General features: G+C 35.7%; 1 protein-coding gene across 3 annotated transcripts in view; it reads left to right on the top strand.

Annotated features, from left to right (window-relative positions):
• The window catches only part of TAF4B (TATA-box binding protein associated factor 4b), a 113,469-nt gene that overhangs the window by 4,738 nt on the left and 93,825 nt on the right, over positions 1-14,906 (top strand). For 2 of the 3 annotated variants that reach the window (XM_006920014.3, XM_025038664.1), the window contains exons 2-3: positions 12,109-12,254; positions 12,994-13,101. In XM_006920014.3, the coding sequence (XP_006920076.1) occupies positions 12,109-12,254; positions 12,994-13,101 (254 nt within the window). The remainder of the gene's footprint in view (positions 1-12,108; positions 12,255-12,993; positions 13,102-14,906) is intronic. The other variant, XM_025038666.1, reaches the window with a different exon arrangement.

Genomic DNA, 14,906 nt, shown 5'->3' with positions numbered 1-14,906 from the left:
TGCCTGTGTAGCATTTGGCAGGTACCCTGTAGTTGCTATTAATCTAATATGTATTAGCATCCACCAAATTCTGAATAGTTTAAAAGGATGAACATTTATATAACCTCAGTGTCTACCCACCTCCATATTTTTATGGAAAAATTATAGAAAATTTGGAAACCAAAAAAATTGCCCCCAGATATTTTGAGTGTTTTTTAAGTCTCCTTTTTATGTCAACTTTATTGAGCTACAATTTTTGTTATTTATAAAATGAACCCATTTACAGTGAGTCTTAAAAATTATGACAAAAGTGTCACATCAAATATAGAACTGCAATAAAAATATAGAATATTTTACTCCCCAATAGCTTTTAGTTTCTTTGGGAGAAAGAATTGTATTCATGCCTCCTTTGTTTTATGTACTTGGTATTCTATGATAAAATTTTTATATCCTGCCTTTCACTTGCCATTATATAGTGACAGTTTTGTATGTTATAAACTCAAAATTTTAATTTAGTCTCTGCATTGTCCATTATTCAGTCATTTCTCAATTTGTCCATTTAGATTGCTTTTGCTCTTTTATTTAAAAAGTTACTTAAAAGTAAACAAAATGTTTTTGTATTTAGATTGTGGTGTGCATCTTGATTATTTTCTTGGTACAAATAACAAGAATTGGAATTACTAGATGAAGGAAATATGAGTGTTTTAAACCTAATGATTATTTACTCATACATTTCAGTGCTAACAGTATGGCAGGTTCTATGCTAAGTACTGTGGATATAGTAGTAGACACAAATCCTCTCCTGGAAATCAAATAGATTTCCAGAATTTCCTTAGATTACCCTAATCTTAATTTTTCTCCAACAGTTCTTTAATTTTTGTAAACTAATACATGAATATATAAAAATCAGGAATATGGAAAGTAAAAAAAAAAAAAAGTGAAAATCACCTGAAATCTTCTGGTGCTACTTTTAAAAGATGAAATTTAATAGCAGTAAATAGAAGCTTTGTGTTGACAAATCAACTATGTAAATGGAGGATAGGGGAAATGTACCATAACCAGGATTTAATTTTTTTTCTTTCATTTACTCAAATAATTATGAGAATGAGAGAAAGAGGGAAATCGAAGTGACTTTAAACTCAGTAAGGGAAACATGACATTTGGAAAATTAAAGGAATTAGACCCATGGTACCTGAGGAAGAAACAATTTAGGATATGTTAACTGCCTTTATAATTATTTAAAGGACTGCCCTGTGGAAATAAAAAATAGGCTTATTTATGTAGTTGCACAAGGGACCCTTGTATCTGTGAATATTAATGGGAGCACATTTTGGTTCCATATTAAGGAAGGACTTTATATTTCTTGTCTGCTTGTGAAGGAGCAATACTTGTACATCTCCATCTTCCTAATCCTGGACTTGAGTAGAGACTATAAAGTCACCAGTCAGGCATTTATGTATAGGTATTAAATTATAATTGGTGAATTCTAAAGTCTTTCTGGCTCTTAGATCTGTATAGGTCTGCTGTCCTTTCATGCATATGAAGAAACAAGTAGATCCAGATCAGCTTACCCCCAAGACAAAGTAGGAAAGGCTTCTTGGGATGTAGTGGTTCACTGCGCAGAAAAGTAGAGTATTTTAGATTATGTACCGGATTAGAGAGTGGACACTAGATCACTTTACACTTTAATTTCTTAATATTTTTATGGGAAAGATGTTTTGTAATCTAATGAATGATTATTTTCTTTTAATATGTCTAGAATAAATAGGCAAGGCTGGCTGTCCTTTTATTATTGGAAAAATTAAATCTCATATTTATCAGGATTGGATTCAAAGAGATGTGGTAATTGGTCTTCAGAAAAGAGATTAATATTCAGTTTCCTTTATCCGTTTAATTATTATTTTTTACTGGGTTTTTGCTCATTAGAATTCGGCTTTTGGGTTAGATAAATATTTAGTCAGACGAGGATCCAGAGTTCAGACGAGCTAGTTATTTTATTCTCAGTACAGTAGTCCACCCTTATCTGAGGGAGATACATCCAAAGACCCCTAGTGGATGTCTGAAACCATGGATAGTATTGAACCCTATATATACTACGTCTTTTCCTATACATATGTACACCTTTTCTTTGGCACATCTGAATTGCCAGCATCACTACTTTTGTGCATCGGGGTCATTATTAAATAATATAAGGGTTACTTGAACACAAGCACAGAGATATGGTAATGAGATGGTTACTAAGTGACTACTGGGCAGGGTAGCGTAGACAGCATGTGTACTCTAGACAAAGGGATGATTCATGTCTCAGACAGGATAGAGCAAGAAGGCATGAGATTGCATTATGCTACTCAGAATGGCATGCAATTTAAAACTTATGAATAGTTTATTTCTGGAATTTTCCATTTAATTTTTTTGGATCACAGTTGACCTTAGGTAACTGAAACTGCAGAAAGTGAAACTGTGGCTGAGGGGTGGACTACTGTATTGTCTATTTACAACAACTCTAATAGTACCTCTTAGTGATGTTTTGAATACTTAGTTGAGTTTGGATTATGGACCTTTTGGCATTAATAACAACTACTACAAACTTTAAAATACAGAAACCCTCTCAAATGTATTGTCTCATTGGATACCTTTAACAATTATGTAGGTATTAAGTCTCTCACAAACATGGGATGTCTTTTTTTTTATTTACATTTTCTTTAATTTCTTTCAACATTTTGTAGTTACCAGAGAATTAGTTTTGTATGTATTTTGTTAAATTTATTCCTAAGTATATTCTTTTTCGATCCTTTATAAATGGAATTGTTTTCTTATTCATTGCAAGTGTATAGAGATGGTTTTTTTTTTTAATTGATCTTGTATCCAGCTGCCTAGACAAACTTGTTTATTAATTTTAAGTTTTTTCATGGATTTTGTTAGGATTTGTTAGGATTGTTAGGATAATATATATAAGGTTATATTATCTGCAAATATAGTTTTACTTCTTTTTAATCTGTCTGTCCTTTATTTTCTTGCTCACTTGCCCTGGCTAGAACTCTCGGTACAAGGTTGAATTGGAGTGATGGTTATAAGCGTCCTTGTCTCATTGCTTATCTCAGATATCTTGTTTCTGATCTTAGGGAGAAAGCATTTAGTCTTTCACATTAAGTATGATGTTAGCTGTGGGTCTTTTGTAGATCCTCTCTATCAGGTTGAGGAAATTTCTTTTTATTCCTATTTTGTTGAATGTTTTTATCTTGAAAGAAAGGGTGTCAGATTTCATCAAATATTTTTTCTTAATCTACTGAGATCACGTGGGCAGGGGCGGTTTCGGTCTGTTCTATTGATAGGGTGCTTTACAACAATGTTCAGATGTTAAATCAACTTTGCATACTGAGATAAATGTCATTTGGTTATTGAATATCACACGATTTACATAATGCTGGATTCAGTTTGTTAGTACTTTGTTGAGAATTTTTGCATCTATATTGATAAGGCATGTTGGGCTCTCATTTTGTGATGTCTTTGTCTGATTTTGATATTAGGATAATACTGACCTTACAGAATGAGTTGAGACATGTTTCCTCCTCTTCTATTTTTTGGCATAGTTTGTGAAAGATTAGCATTAATTTTCCTCAGATGTTTGTTAGAATTCCCCAATAAAGCCATCTGGATCTGGGATTTTCTTGTGGATACTTTTTTGATTACTAATTGGATCTCTTGTTAGAGGTCTATTCAGATTGCTTATTTTCATGAATTGGTTTCAGTAGTTTGTGTTTTTGTAGGAATTCAGACTTTTCATGTAAGTTATCTAATTTATCGGTTTACAGTTGTTTATTCTCTTATAATCCTTTTCTTTATGTAAGATTAGTAGTAATGTCCCCTCTTTCATTCCTAATTTTAGTAGTTTAGAGCCTTCTCCCCTTTTTTCTTAGTCAATCTAGGTAAAGGTTTGTCAGTTTTGTTGATCTTTTTGAAAAACCAATTTTTTTTTTTATTTTCCTAAATTGTTCTCTATTCTACAAGCATACCTTAGTAATATTGTAGATTTGGTTCTAAAACTCCACAATAAAGAGACTATCTCAATAAAATGAGTCACATGAATCCTTTGGTTTCTCAGTGCATGTAAAAGTTATGTTTATACTGTACCATCATCTGTTAAGTATACAGTAGTGTAATTTTAAAATACTTTCTTCTTAAAAAATGCTAACCATCATCTGAGCCTTCAGCAAGTTGTAATCTTTTTTCTGGTAGAGGGGTCTTGCCTCAATGTTTATGGCTGCTGACTGATCAGGGCACTGGTTGCTGAAGATTGGGGTGGCTGTGGCAACTTTTTAAAATAAGAAAGTGTTGAAGTTTGCTATGTCGATTGGCTCTTCCTTTCACGGACATTTCTCTATAGCATGTGATGCTGTTTGAAAGCATTTTACCCACCATAGAATTTCTTTCAAAATTGGAGTCAGTACTAAAACCCTGCTGCTGCTTTATCAACTAAGTTTATATAATAGTCTAAATTCTTTGTTGTCATTTCAAGTCTTCACAGCATTCTCACCAGAAGTAGATTATATTTTAAACCGTTTTCTTGCTCATCCATAACAAACAGCTCCTCATCAGTTAAAGTTTTATCATGAGATTACAGTAATTTAGTCACATCTTCAGGCTCCACTTCCAAATCGAGTGTACTTCTAATTCTAGTTCTCTTGCGATTTCCACCATATCTGCGGTTACTTTCTCTACTGAAGTCTTGAAGCCTTTAAGACATCCATGAGGGTTGGAATCAACTTCTTCTAAATTTCTGTTAATGCTAACATTTTGACCTCGTTTCATGAATTATGAATATTTTTAATGACATCTAGAATGGTGAATTCTTTTCAGAAGATTTTCAATTTATTTTGCCCAGATCCATCAATGGCAGCTATAGCCTTATAAAATATATATCTTAAATTATAAAACTTGAAAGTTGAAATTACTGCTTGATCCATGGGCTGCAGAATGAACACTGTTAGCAGGCATGAAGACAACAGCCTCATTATACATCTCCATCAGAGCTCTTGGGTGACCAGGTGTGATGTCAATGAGCAGTAATTTTTTGAAAGGTAACTTTTTTCCTGAGCAGTAAGTCTCAACAGTGGGCTTAATATATTTAGTAAACAAACGTAGTTGGAGACCGTACATTGTATGACTTCAGTCCTTTTAAATTTATTGAGGCTTGTTTAATGTCCTAGTATATGGTCTATCATGAGTGTTCCATGGACGCTTAAGAAGAATAATGTTGTTGAGTGGAGTATTCTATTGATGTGTTTTAGGTCTAGTTGGTTTATAGCATTGTTCAAGTATTTGATTTTCTTGTTGATCTGTCTAGTTGTATGTCCTTTAGTCAAAGTAGAGGTATTGAAGTCTCCCAAGTATTGAATTGTCAGTTTTTCTCTTCATTTATGCCAGCTTTTGCTTCACATATTTTGAGCTCTTTTTTAGTGCATATATCTTTAGCATTGTTACATCTCCCTGATCCATTAGCTGTTTTATCAATTATAAAATTCCCCTCCTTTTCTCTAGCAACACTTTTTGTTTTAGCTTATTTTGCCTGATTCTAATATGGCCATTTCAGCTTTTTTATAGTTGCTGTTGTGTGATATATTTTTCTTGTTCTTTCACTTTCACTTTTTTTTTAATTTTTTTATTTTTGAATCTAAGGTATGTCTCCTGTAGGCAGCATATAGTTGGATCTTTTCTTTTTCTTTTTTTTTTTTATTCTGGTCTAACACTTTTGCCTTTTTATTGGATTATTTAATCTATTCACTTCCCCCGCCCCCCCAACTTTTATTGAAGTGTAATAGACAATTAGTTGCTCATATTTACATTGTACAATTCAATGAGTTTTTTCAATTATAGTTGATATACAATAATATATTTGTTTCAGTTGTACAGCATAGTGACTAGAGATATGTATAACATACAAAGTGGTCACCCACTAAATCAGGTATCCCCTTTCCCCTTTACATATTTTTTACAACATTATTGACTATTTTCCTTATGCTACACTTTTTATCTCCATGACCATTTTGTATCTCTCTATTTGTACTTCTTAATCCCTTTGCCTTTTTTCATCGTCCCCCCCCAACCCCCCTTCCCGTCTAGTAGCCATCAAAATATTCTCTGTATCTATGAGTTTGTTTCCATTTTTTTTGTTGTTGTTATTTATTTTGTTCTGTATATTCCACATGTACATGAAATCATGGGGTACTTGTCTTTATCTGACTTATTTCATTCAGTGCAATACTCTAGGTCCATCAAGGTAATATCTTTTTCTATCCCCTTAGTTTTAGTCTCTGTGTGTCTTTTAATCTGAAGTGAATCTCTCTCGTAGGTAGCATATGTAGGAGTCTTGTTTTCTTATCCATCCAGCTTCCTTATCTTTTGGTTAGAGCACTTAATTCTTTTCCATTTGAGATACTTGTTGATAAATATGTAGTTACTACCATTCTTTATTTATGTTTTTGATACCTGTTTTTTCTTCTTGAAGACGTCTGTCCAACATTTCCTGTAATACTGGCTTGGTGATAAATTCCTTTAGCTTATTTTTATCTGGGAAGCTCTTTATCTGTCCTTCAACTCTAAATGGTAGCTTTGCTGGATAAAATATTCTTGGTTGTAGATCCTGGATTTTCAACACTTTGAATATTTTGTGCCAAGCCCTTCTATCCTGCAAAGTTTCTTTTGACAAATCAGCTGCCAGTCTTATGGGAGCTCCCTTGCAGGTAACCCAATTTGTATTTAACCTTTGGCATTTTAATTATAATGTGTCTTGGTGTGGGCCTCTTTGGGTTCATTGTTTTGAAACTCTCTGAGCTTCCTGGGGTTATATGTCTATTTCCTTCACCAGATAGCGAAGTTTTTCATCATTATTTCTTCAAATATGTGTATTCATCTTCTTGTTCTCCCTCTTCAGGTACCCATATGACACGGACATTATTTCCCTTAATTTTGTCCCATAGGCTCCTTAAATCATTATCATATTCTCAGTTACTTTTTTCTTGCCATTATGGTTGGGTATCCTTGGCTTCCCCCTCCTCTGTATCGGTGTTTCAATCCTCTTCTTCCACTTTATTGATTCCTTCTAATATACTCTTCATCTCAGTAATGTACTCTTCATTTCTGACTGGTTCCCTTTTATAATTATCATTTTTATGTTTTTTATCTCTTTGTTAAAGTTCTCACTGAGTTCATCTACATTTCTCTTAATTTGATTGAGCATCTTTACAACCAGTGTTTCGAACTCTGCATCTGTGAGATTGCTTGACTCCATTTTTCTTTGATCCATGTTCTGTTCTTTCATATGGTTTCTGCTTCTTTGTCTTCCCATTTTGGCTGCCTTTCTGTGTCTGTTTCTGTCTGCCAATCAAATCTAAGTCTTCTGATCTTAATAGTGTGGCTTTGTGTAGTAGGTGTCCAGCAGCACAGTCCTGAGAGGGGTTCAGCTACAGACCAAGTTTATCCCCAGCCTGTGCCCCTCTGGGGCCACCTGTTAAGATTCAGCAAGCAATCCACAGATGCTGTGCTTATAGTTGCCTCAAGAGGCCACGCCGGAAACCAAGGTCAGCTGCCATCACTGTGAGTCTTGGTGCTGCTCAGCAAGTGGTACAGGACTTGCTGAGGACACAACTGGATGTGGCATGGATGGGGCAGTGAGTTGGGGGAGGTGGAGTTTCAGTAATCCTCTGGAGCTGTTATCCAATTTGATGAAGTCTCAGCTATGGCAGCTCAGTGTCCACACACTGGAAAGGGAGAGAGCTCACTAGAGGAACAGTGGATACCGCCAGCACTTCCGCCTGGGAGAAAACCTCACCTCTGGCCCTCACTCGGACCCCTGTAAGACCCCTGAGCAGCCAATCGGGCTCTGGTGCTCAGAGAGAGCAGGTCTGTCCTCACGAAACCGGGGTTGCAGACAGGGTCCCTTTAAGAGGCATCTGCAGCTGTGCAGGCTGCCGCAGCCTCTGTCCCATTCTGCCACTGGGGACCGAGTAGCCTCGCATCTTTGCCCCCTCCTACCTCCAACTGTTGCAGGCTGATTTCTTATTTCTCTCCCTAGTTATAAGGCTTCTGTTCCTCTAGACCCCCACATGACTTTCCTTGCTGTTTGTTCCGTGTTTTCATCTCAAATTTGATGTGGTCGCAAGAGGAAATGAACGAAGCTTCTATCACCTACACCATTTTGCCCAGTTCCTTCTAATCCATTCAACTTTTAATGTTATTGATATATTGGATATAGGTCTGCCATTTATTTTTGTTTTTATACATTTTCTCTCCTCCCCCCCCTTTCTTCTTCTGCTTTCCTTTTCATTAAGTGACTATTTCTAGTATTACATTTTAATTCCTTTATATGTATATATATGTATATGTATGCATGTATTAATGGTTGCTCTAGGGCTTACAATACACATCTTAGTGGAATCTACTTCACATTTATATTAACTTATTTCAGTGAGATATAGAAACATTTCTCCTATTTAGCCTGTTTCCCTCATCTTTATTTTCTGCTGCTATTGCTCTACAGATTGCATTTAGGTATGTTACTAACCCAACAGTACATTATTATAATTATTTATGTAATTTTATGTCTTTTAAAGAGGGTGATCTAAGAAAGAAGAACAAGGATGTATTTGTAGCATTTTTTTATTACCCTCTTATTTATCATTTCTGATTTTCTTCATTCATTCCTGTAGATTTGAGTTACCATCTGAAGTCATTTCTATAATGCAGTGCAACTTTACTCTCACCCGCTTTCTTTGTGCTATCATTCACAAATATATGACATTTCTACATGTTATAGATCCAACAATACAATTATATATATATTGTGTTATACAGTTTTTTTAAAAAACTATGAAGAGAAGAAAGCAGAAGTTATATGCATTTATACTATCAAATTACATAGTAACCTTTACTAGTGCCCTTTCTTTTTTCATGTGAATTGAAATTACTGCCTGGAGTCATTTTTTTTCAGCCTGAAGAACTTCATTTAATATTTCATGTGTGGCATGCCTGCTAGCAACCAATCCTCTCTGTTTTTATCTAGGAATGTACTTTACCTTTATCTATCAATCTCTCTCTCTATCAATTAATTAAACTTTCAGTTTTAAAAGACATGTTTGGTGGATATCTGATTATTCATTAACATTTTTTCTTTCAGTAATTGGAATATGTCATTCCACTGCCTTCTTGCTTTCATTGTTCCTGATGAGAAGTCAGCTATTGATCCTGTCGGAGTTCTCTACATAATGAGTCATATTTTGCTTGCTGCTCTCAAGCTTTTCTGTCTTTGAATATTTTTACTTTGCTGTGTCTTGGTGTGGATCTCTTTGAATTAATCTTGCTTAGAGTTTGTAGAGCTATTTGGATGTCTAGATTATTCTTAATCAAATTTGGGGAGTTTTCAGTCATTATTTCTTTGAATATTTTTCTGCTTCTTTGTGTCTCTCTTTCTGGTACTCCCATTATACCTATCTTGGTGTTTATCAGTGTCCCACGTTTCTTTTTTTTCTTCTTTTTCTCTCGGTACTGTGGATTGTATAATCTCTATTGACCTGTTTTTAAGCTCACTGATCTTTCTCTTGTCCTTTCAAGTCCAGGCTCACTAGTGATTTTTTTTTTTTAGTTATTATGCTTTTTAACTACAGAATTTTTATAATATATCCATCTAGTGATATTTTTTATTTTTTGATGAGATATCGATATCATCATACCTTTCTTTACTACTTTAATCATAGTCTTCATTAGGTTTTTGAACATATTTATAATGTTACTTTGAAGTCCGTGTTAAATCTGAAATCTAAGCCCTATCCTGGGTGGATTCTGTTTCCTGCCTCTTTTCCTGTGTCTCATTCTTTTTTCTTTGCATATCTTATTTGTTGTTCAAAAAAAACAAATAACAAAAAGCAATTCTAGATACTGGACCCTACTCCCTTGATGTGTTACTGTTGTTTGCTTGTTTTATTTTTTTTAATGCTTGGCTGAATTTTTTTTGTGAAGTCTATTTTTTCAGCAATGAGAAGCCTCTGATGTTGCTTCTCTTTAGAGCACACAGTCTTAGGGCATGAGTACAGCCACCCTGGGATGATAGTGGGTTTAGCAGGGCTCTCTTTGACTTCTCTTTCTGTGATCTCTGTTAAGCTCTTTCTTTACCTGTGCTGTTATCACACTCAGCTTTTGGTCTCCACTCATTGACAGCCATTACTCTATTGTTTCAACAGTACCCTAGGGCCTAGCTTGCTCCATAGTCTCATTTAATTAAATTTGGGCTTCTTTACAGGGGTAGTTTTTAAGGTCATTGTTTGGGGTTTGTTCAGCTCCCAGGGGGGCCCTTCTAAATTGTCCCTCTGGTTCTTTCTGGTAAACTAGAGCTAGTATCTGTCTTAGCTTGTATGTGTCATGAAGCTATCAGCCTTCTTTTAATAGTTCCACTGTATTTGAGAATGTCCTAAGCCTTAAGCTTCCCAAACACTTTGAAATAAAGAGTTCCTCTAGGGAAATACTCAGAGCAGGTTCCAGGATTTTGGCATGCTTTTCTCTTTTGTGCGATATCTCTGCTTTAGGAGTGAGTACTAGGCATGGGTGGTAGCCTCTGGTCTTTGCTTACCTCCCCCAGCCTGGTAACTCCACCCAAGAAAGAATTGGGGTGAGGGTAGTTGGGACCCAAGGATTCTCAATGTGTCATCCCTAAGGTAGAGTCTTCCATTTGTGAGTGAGAATTGGTGAAAGAAGCCTGAAACTGAAACCTCTTGGATGTACTTGTCTCTAATTTGTCTCTAATTTGCCTAGCTCATGGTAGGAGAGATAAGAAAAGCTGGTGGCCTGCTCCTTCCAGAAAGATATCATAGCCCTCTACTGGGAGCTTGGGAGAGAAGAGAAGCCTTGCAGTGGCCACACTGCCTGGGGTAGATTTAGAACTGGGAAGGGAGAGGGAGGGTGTGGGTTTTGGTTCAGATGCCACTGATTCTTATTGTTCTTACTGAGTTTTAGTAGATTTTCTTTAATAATTGTGTAGCCATTTTCTGTATGCCTTGGGGGCAATTTTCAAAGACTTTAAATGATGGTTTTTAAAATTTTTTACTGTTATGCTTGTTTTGCTAGGGAACGGGTTTGTTGAATTCTTCATGCAGCCATTCTTGAAGTAGAGTTCCAGCTCTGAATATTCTTGCTTGTGCCTCCTACTAACATGAACAAGAATGTCTTCAGATTTAGATATACTGGGTTAGAGGATATGCAACTGGCACAACTGGAACGATCATATAAAGTTGTGCAAAGCAGTTGTACCAGATTATACTACCACCATCACAATGTTAGGGTCCCTGTTGCTGCACAGCTCTGTAACACTGTATTGTCATTAGACTTCTTAATTTTTACCTATTCGGTAGATATAAAATGATACCTCACTGTGGTTTTAATTCACCTTTTCCTGTCATTAGCATCTGTATTTCTTTTGTGCATTTTGTGTATTTACCCTTTGAATATCTATGAACTACAGCTTTCTTCCATTTTGTGGTTTGTCTTTTTACCTGGTGCTGTCTTTTGCTAACCAAAAGTTCTTTTGATCTAGTCCAGTGAATCACATATTGCATATTTGATGAATTCTTCCTGATCCCAAGTTTAGAAAGCTAATTTTCTACATTGTCTAAGAGTTTAAACAGTTTTACTTTTTACTCTTGTATCCCTAATAGTTTTTGGGTATGATATGAATCTTTTGATCTTTTCCATGTACGTAACTCATTGACTCAGCACTATTGAATAGTCTCTTTTCCTCATTGATCTGCAGTGCTACTTGTTCCGTTCGTTAGTTTGTGTAGTCTTGTGTCCTTACCATATACCATCTTTCTTACTGTAGCTTTATAAATAGTTTAATGCCATGAAGGAAAAATATTTTGTCTCTTTCAGGAGTATCTCAGCCACACGCCTGGACTTTTAATATTTTAAGTAGCTTTGAGTAAAAACACTTTTCATATTGTATATGATAATTAGTAGACATGGAATTCAGTATGTAGTAATCACTTATTCAGACCATTTACAGTATTCATAGAAATGGGAGAAGTAATATATTGTGATTATGCTTCATTTATTAGCTGAGGTGACTTTTTTTTCTTTTAACTATAGGAACAGTTTTGATCAAAAGTAACAGTGGTCAGTTGATGTTGGTATCTCCTCAGCAAGCTGTAACAAGAGGCGAGACCACAAGTAACATAACTTCAAGGCCAGCCGTACAAACGAATACTCAAACAGTCAAAATCTGTACGATGCCGGTAATATATCTTAAAGTTTTTTCATCTTCTTCTGTTTTCCAGCTATTATCTTATAAATGTGTATGTATTCACCAGTAAAAATAATCAAAGGGATGATTCTGCTCAACTTCCTGAATTAAGCTACTTTATTTGAATATGTTAATTTAATCAAGATTTCATAGTCCTTCATACTCAAAAGATTTTCAAGAGCTGTTTGCTTCTCAAAATGTCAAGAAAACCATTCTGCTTCAATTTTAATTTGTGGCAAATATTAAGACTATAGTTTACAGTATTCATTTTTATTCATTTCTTAAAGGAATTACCTTTAAGTAATTTAGAACTCTGTTGTACTATTACATTAACTTGGCATTGTTAAGAAATGATTTATTTTATATACATGATCATCTTTCTAGGTACCTGAAGCTTACCTTGTGTGCCAGAGTTTAAAAAAAAAATTTTATGGGCATCTTTCTTTGGTTAAACAGAAAATCCTGAATATAGTATAGCATTTTCTTGATGAGTCAGGCTTATCCTGTAATATTTTTTTGTTAAACCAGTTGCTTCCTTAGGCATTTGAAGTGAGTTTCAACTGGTCACTTGACTAGTTAGGTTCATAGTAGATAATGTGCATAAAATCCGTAAGGTTATAAAGCCTGTTATAACAGAGAAGTTTGCTATGATATTTTAATGTTTGCCACAGTACTGATTGGTTTTAAATTACTAATGCTGATGACTTTGTATTATGCACCTATCCTCCCAGAATTCTAATTCACAATTAATCAAGAAAGTGGCAGTGGCACCTGTTAAAAAATTGACACAAATAGGAACTACTGTGGTAACCACTGTTCCGAAGCCTTCCTCAGTACAAGTAAGTTGTGACTCGTGGCCACGTGTGCACTGGTTATTCTCTCATCTTTCTTTATTATTTATCTGTTTCCTGCCAGATATATAAGTTGCTGACTTTATCACATTGAAGAGAGCAGTTCAATGATATATGTTACTTACCAAACTGGAACTGTTGGAGGATTGGGAAACACAAGATAAACATAGTGTATATTCTTAGAATACCAGTTTTATTTGAATGTGTTAAATTAATACAAATGCATCAAATAGCCATGTGTCAAAGTGTCTAGAAGCAGGTGCTGGAATGGCATTTTGATGGGATATTTATTAGGGATTTATGCCTGTGGAAGGGAGGGAGAATTAAGTAAAAGTTTGAATTAGATGCAGTCCCAGTAAAGCCTCAGCCAGTCTAGTGGAGAACTTTGGAGCAAAGATGGCTTCTCAGAGTCATCTCACTGTGTATGCCAACATGATTAGCTGGCCTTAATTTCACCTTTGTGATCAGTCATTGGATGTGGATTCTCCAGAGAGAGAGTTATACTTTGGGGCAAGATAATTCTCTGTAGCTGAGACCAAACCTGAAGAAACTGGCAACTGTAGGCTATCTGATGGCATTCCTAACAGCTAGGGCCACACAAATATTTTCTGTGATGATGTATTACAGTATGCTCCTTGCATTACTGAGATCTACTTTCTCATTCATTTTGAACAGCTCTTTTGAGATTCCAGCGGGTTACTTCCTTGGGGAAACTGGGGACAGGAAGTTAGTGGGATGAACTACAGTCCTCTCTGTTGGAACCGATACCAGCATCTCCCTCCTCCATTATCCATTCTCCCCTCACCCTCAACTACTAACTGTGCTAGTCATGGTAGCTTAACTGGTAACATGATCAGACCTTCATCCATGATATGAGGTCCTAATCACATGCTCTTTTAGGCCAGAGTTGCTGCACTTGTCCATTTATCATCACAAATGGACAAGGAAATACCAAGAAGCACTTAAGTTATCACCCGGATTCACTGCACATATTCCCCTTGGCCTCTATTGTGTGATAGCAATCCTAAGTATTCCAGATGTCAGGTCAGTTACCCTTGTCATGATAATGACTCTTCTCTTTCCTCCTGGTCCCTGGACACAAAGAATCTGAAGTGCCCAGGAGGCAGCCATAGAGTCTAGTTTATAGGGACTCTTGCTATGTCCTTTGGTAAAAGTAGGACCCCTGTGAGTGGAAATGGGAGGCACAAAGTACCCCAATGAGTCTTTGGGAGTTATGGTAGATGGCTTCATTCATCCTGTTGCTCCTTGATTCCTCATGTATTTGACCTGTTGGGGAGATAGTGCCATGTAGAAATTTTTAATTTAGTAAGTACACTGAGTCTTGAAAGATGGAGGATGGAACTCCGTCTTCACAGAGTATTACTGTGCCTTCTGCAGGTTGTTCTAATACTTTAGTAGGCTAATAGTTTCTGGGCCATGCTGTATATGATAAGTCAGTGGATCCCATGATCTTGGGACCACTGTCATACTTCCTTTGATGTACAGAGAATATATATTCTTGGAGCATGCTATATGAAATCCCATGCTCTAGCGCAAACTCTCTGTCGGTTTTCTAAAATTTTTTTAACCATACTGCTCCCATTCTTTTCCTCTAATAGAGACAGTGAGCAGTTAGCCTGATTTTAAACATGGGTTTTTTTTCCCCCCTCTTGTAATGGCTACCATTTATTGAGCGTTTAATGTGCTTGACACATTTTAGGTGCTCTACATCTATCTTCTTATTTCATCCTTGTGACTACTCTATATATGGGAGTATTATCTCTATTATGTAT

Source organism: Pteropus alecto, unplaced genomic scaffold, assembly GCF_000325575.1.
Source record: "Pteropus alecto unplaced genomic scaffold, ASM32557v1 scaffold146, whole genome shotgun sequence".
Lineage (NCBI taxonomy): Eukaryota > Metazoa > Chordata > Mammalia > Chiroptera > Pteropodidae > Pteropus > Pteropus alecto.
This window is presented reverse-complemented; position numbering and strand designations above follow the sequence as displayed.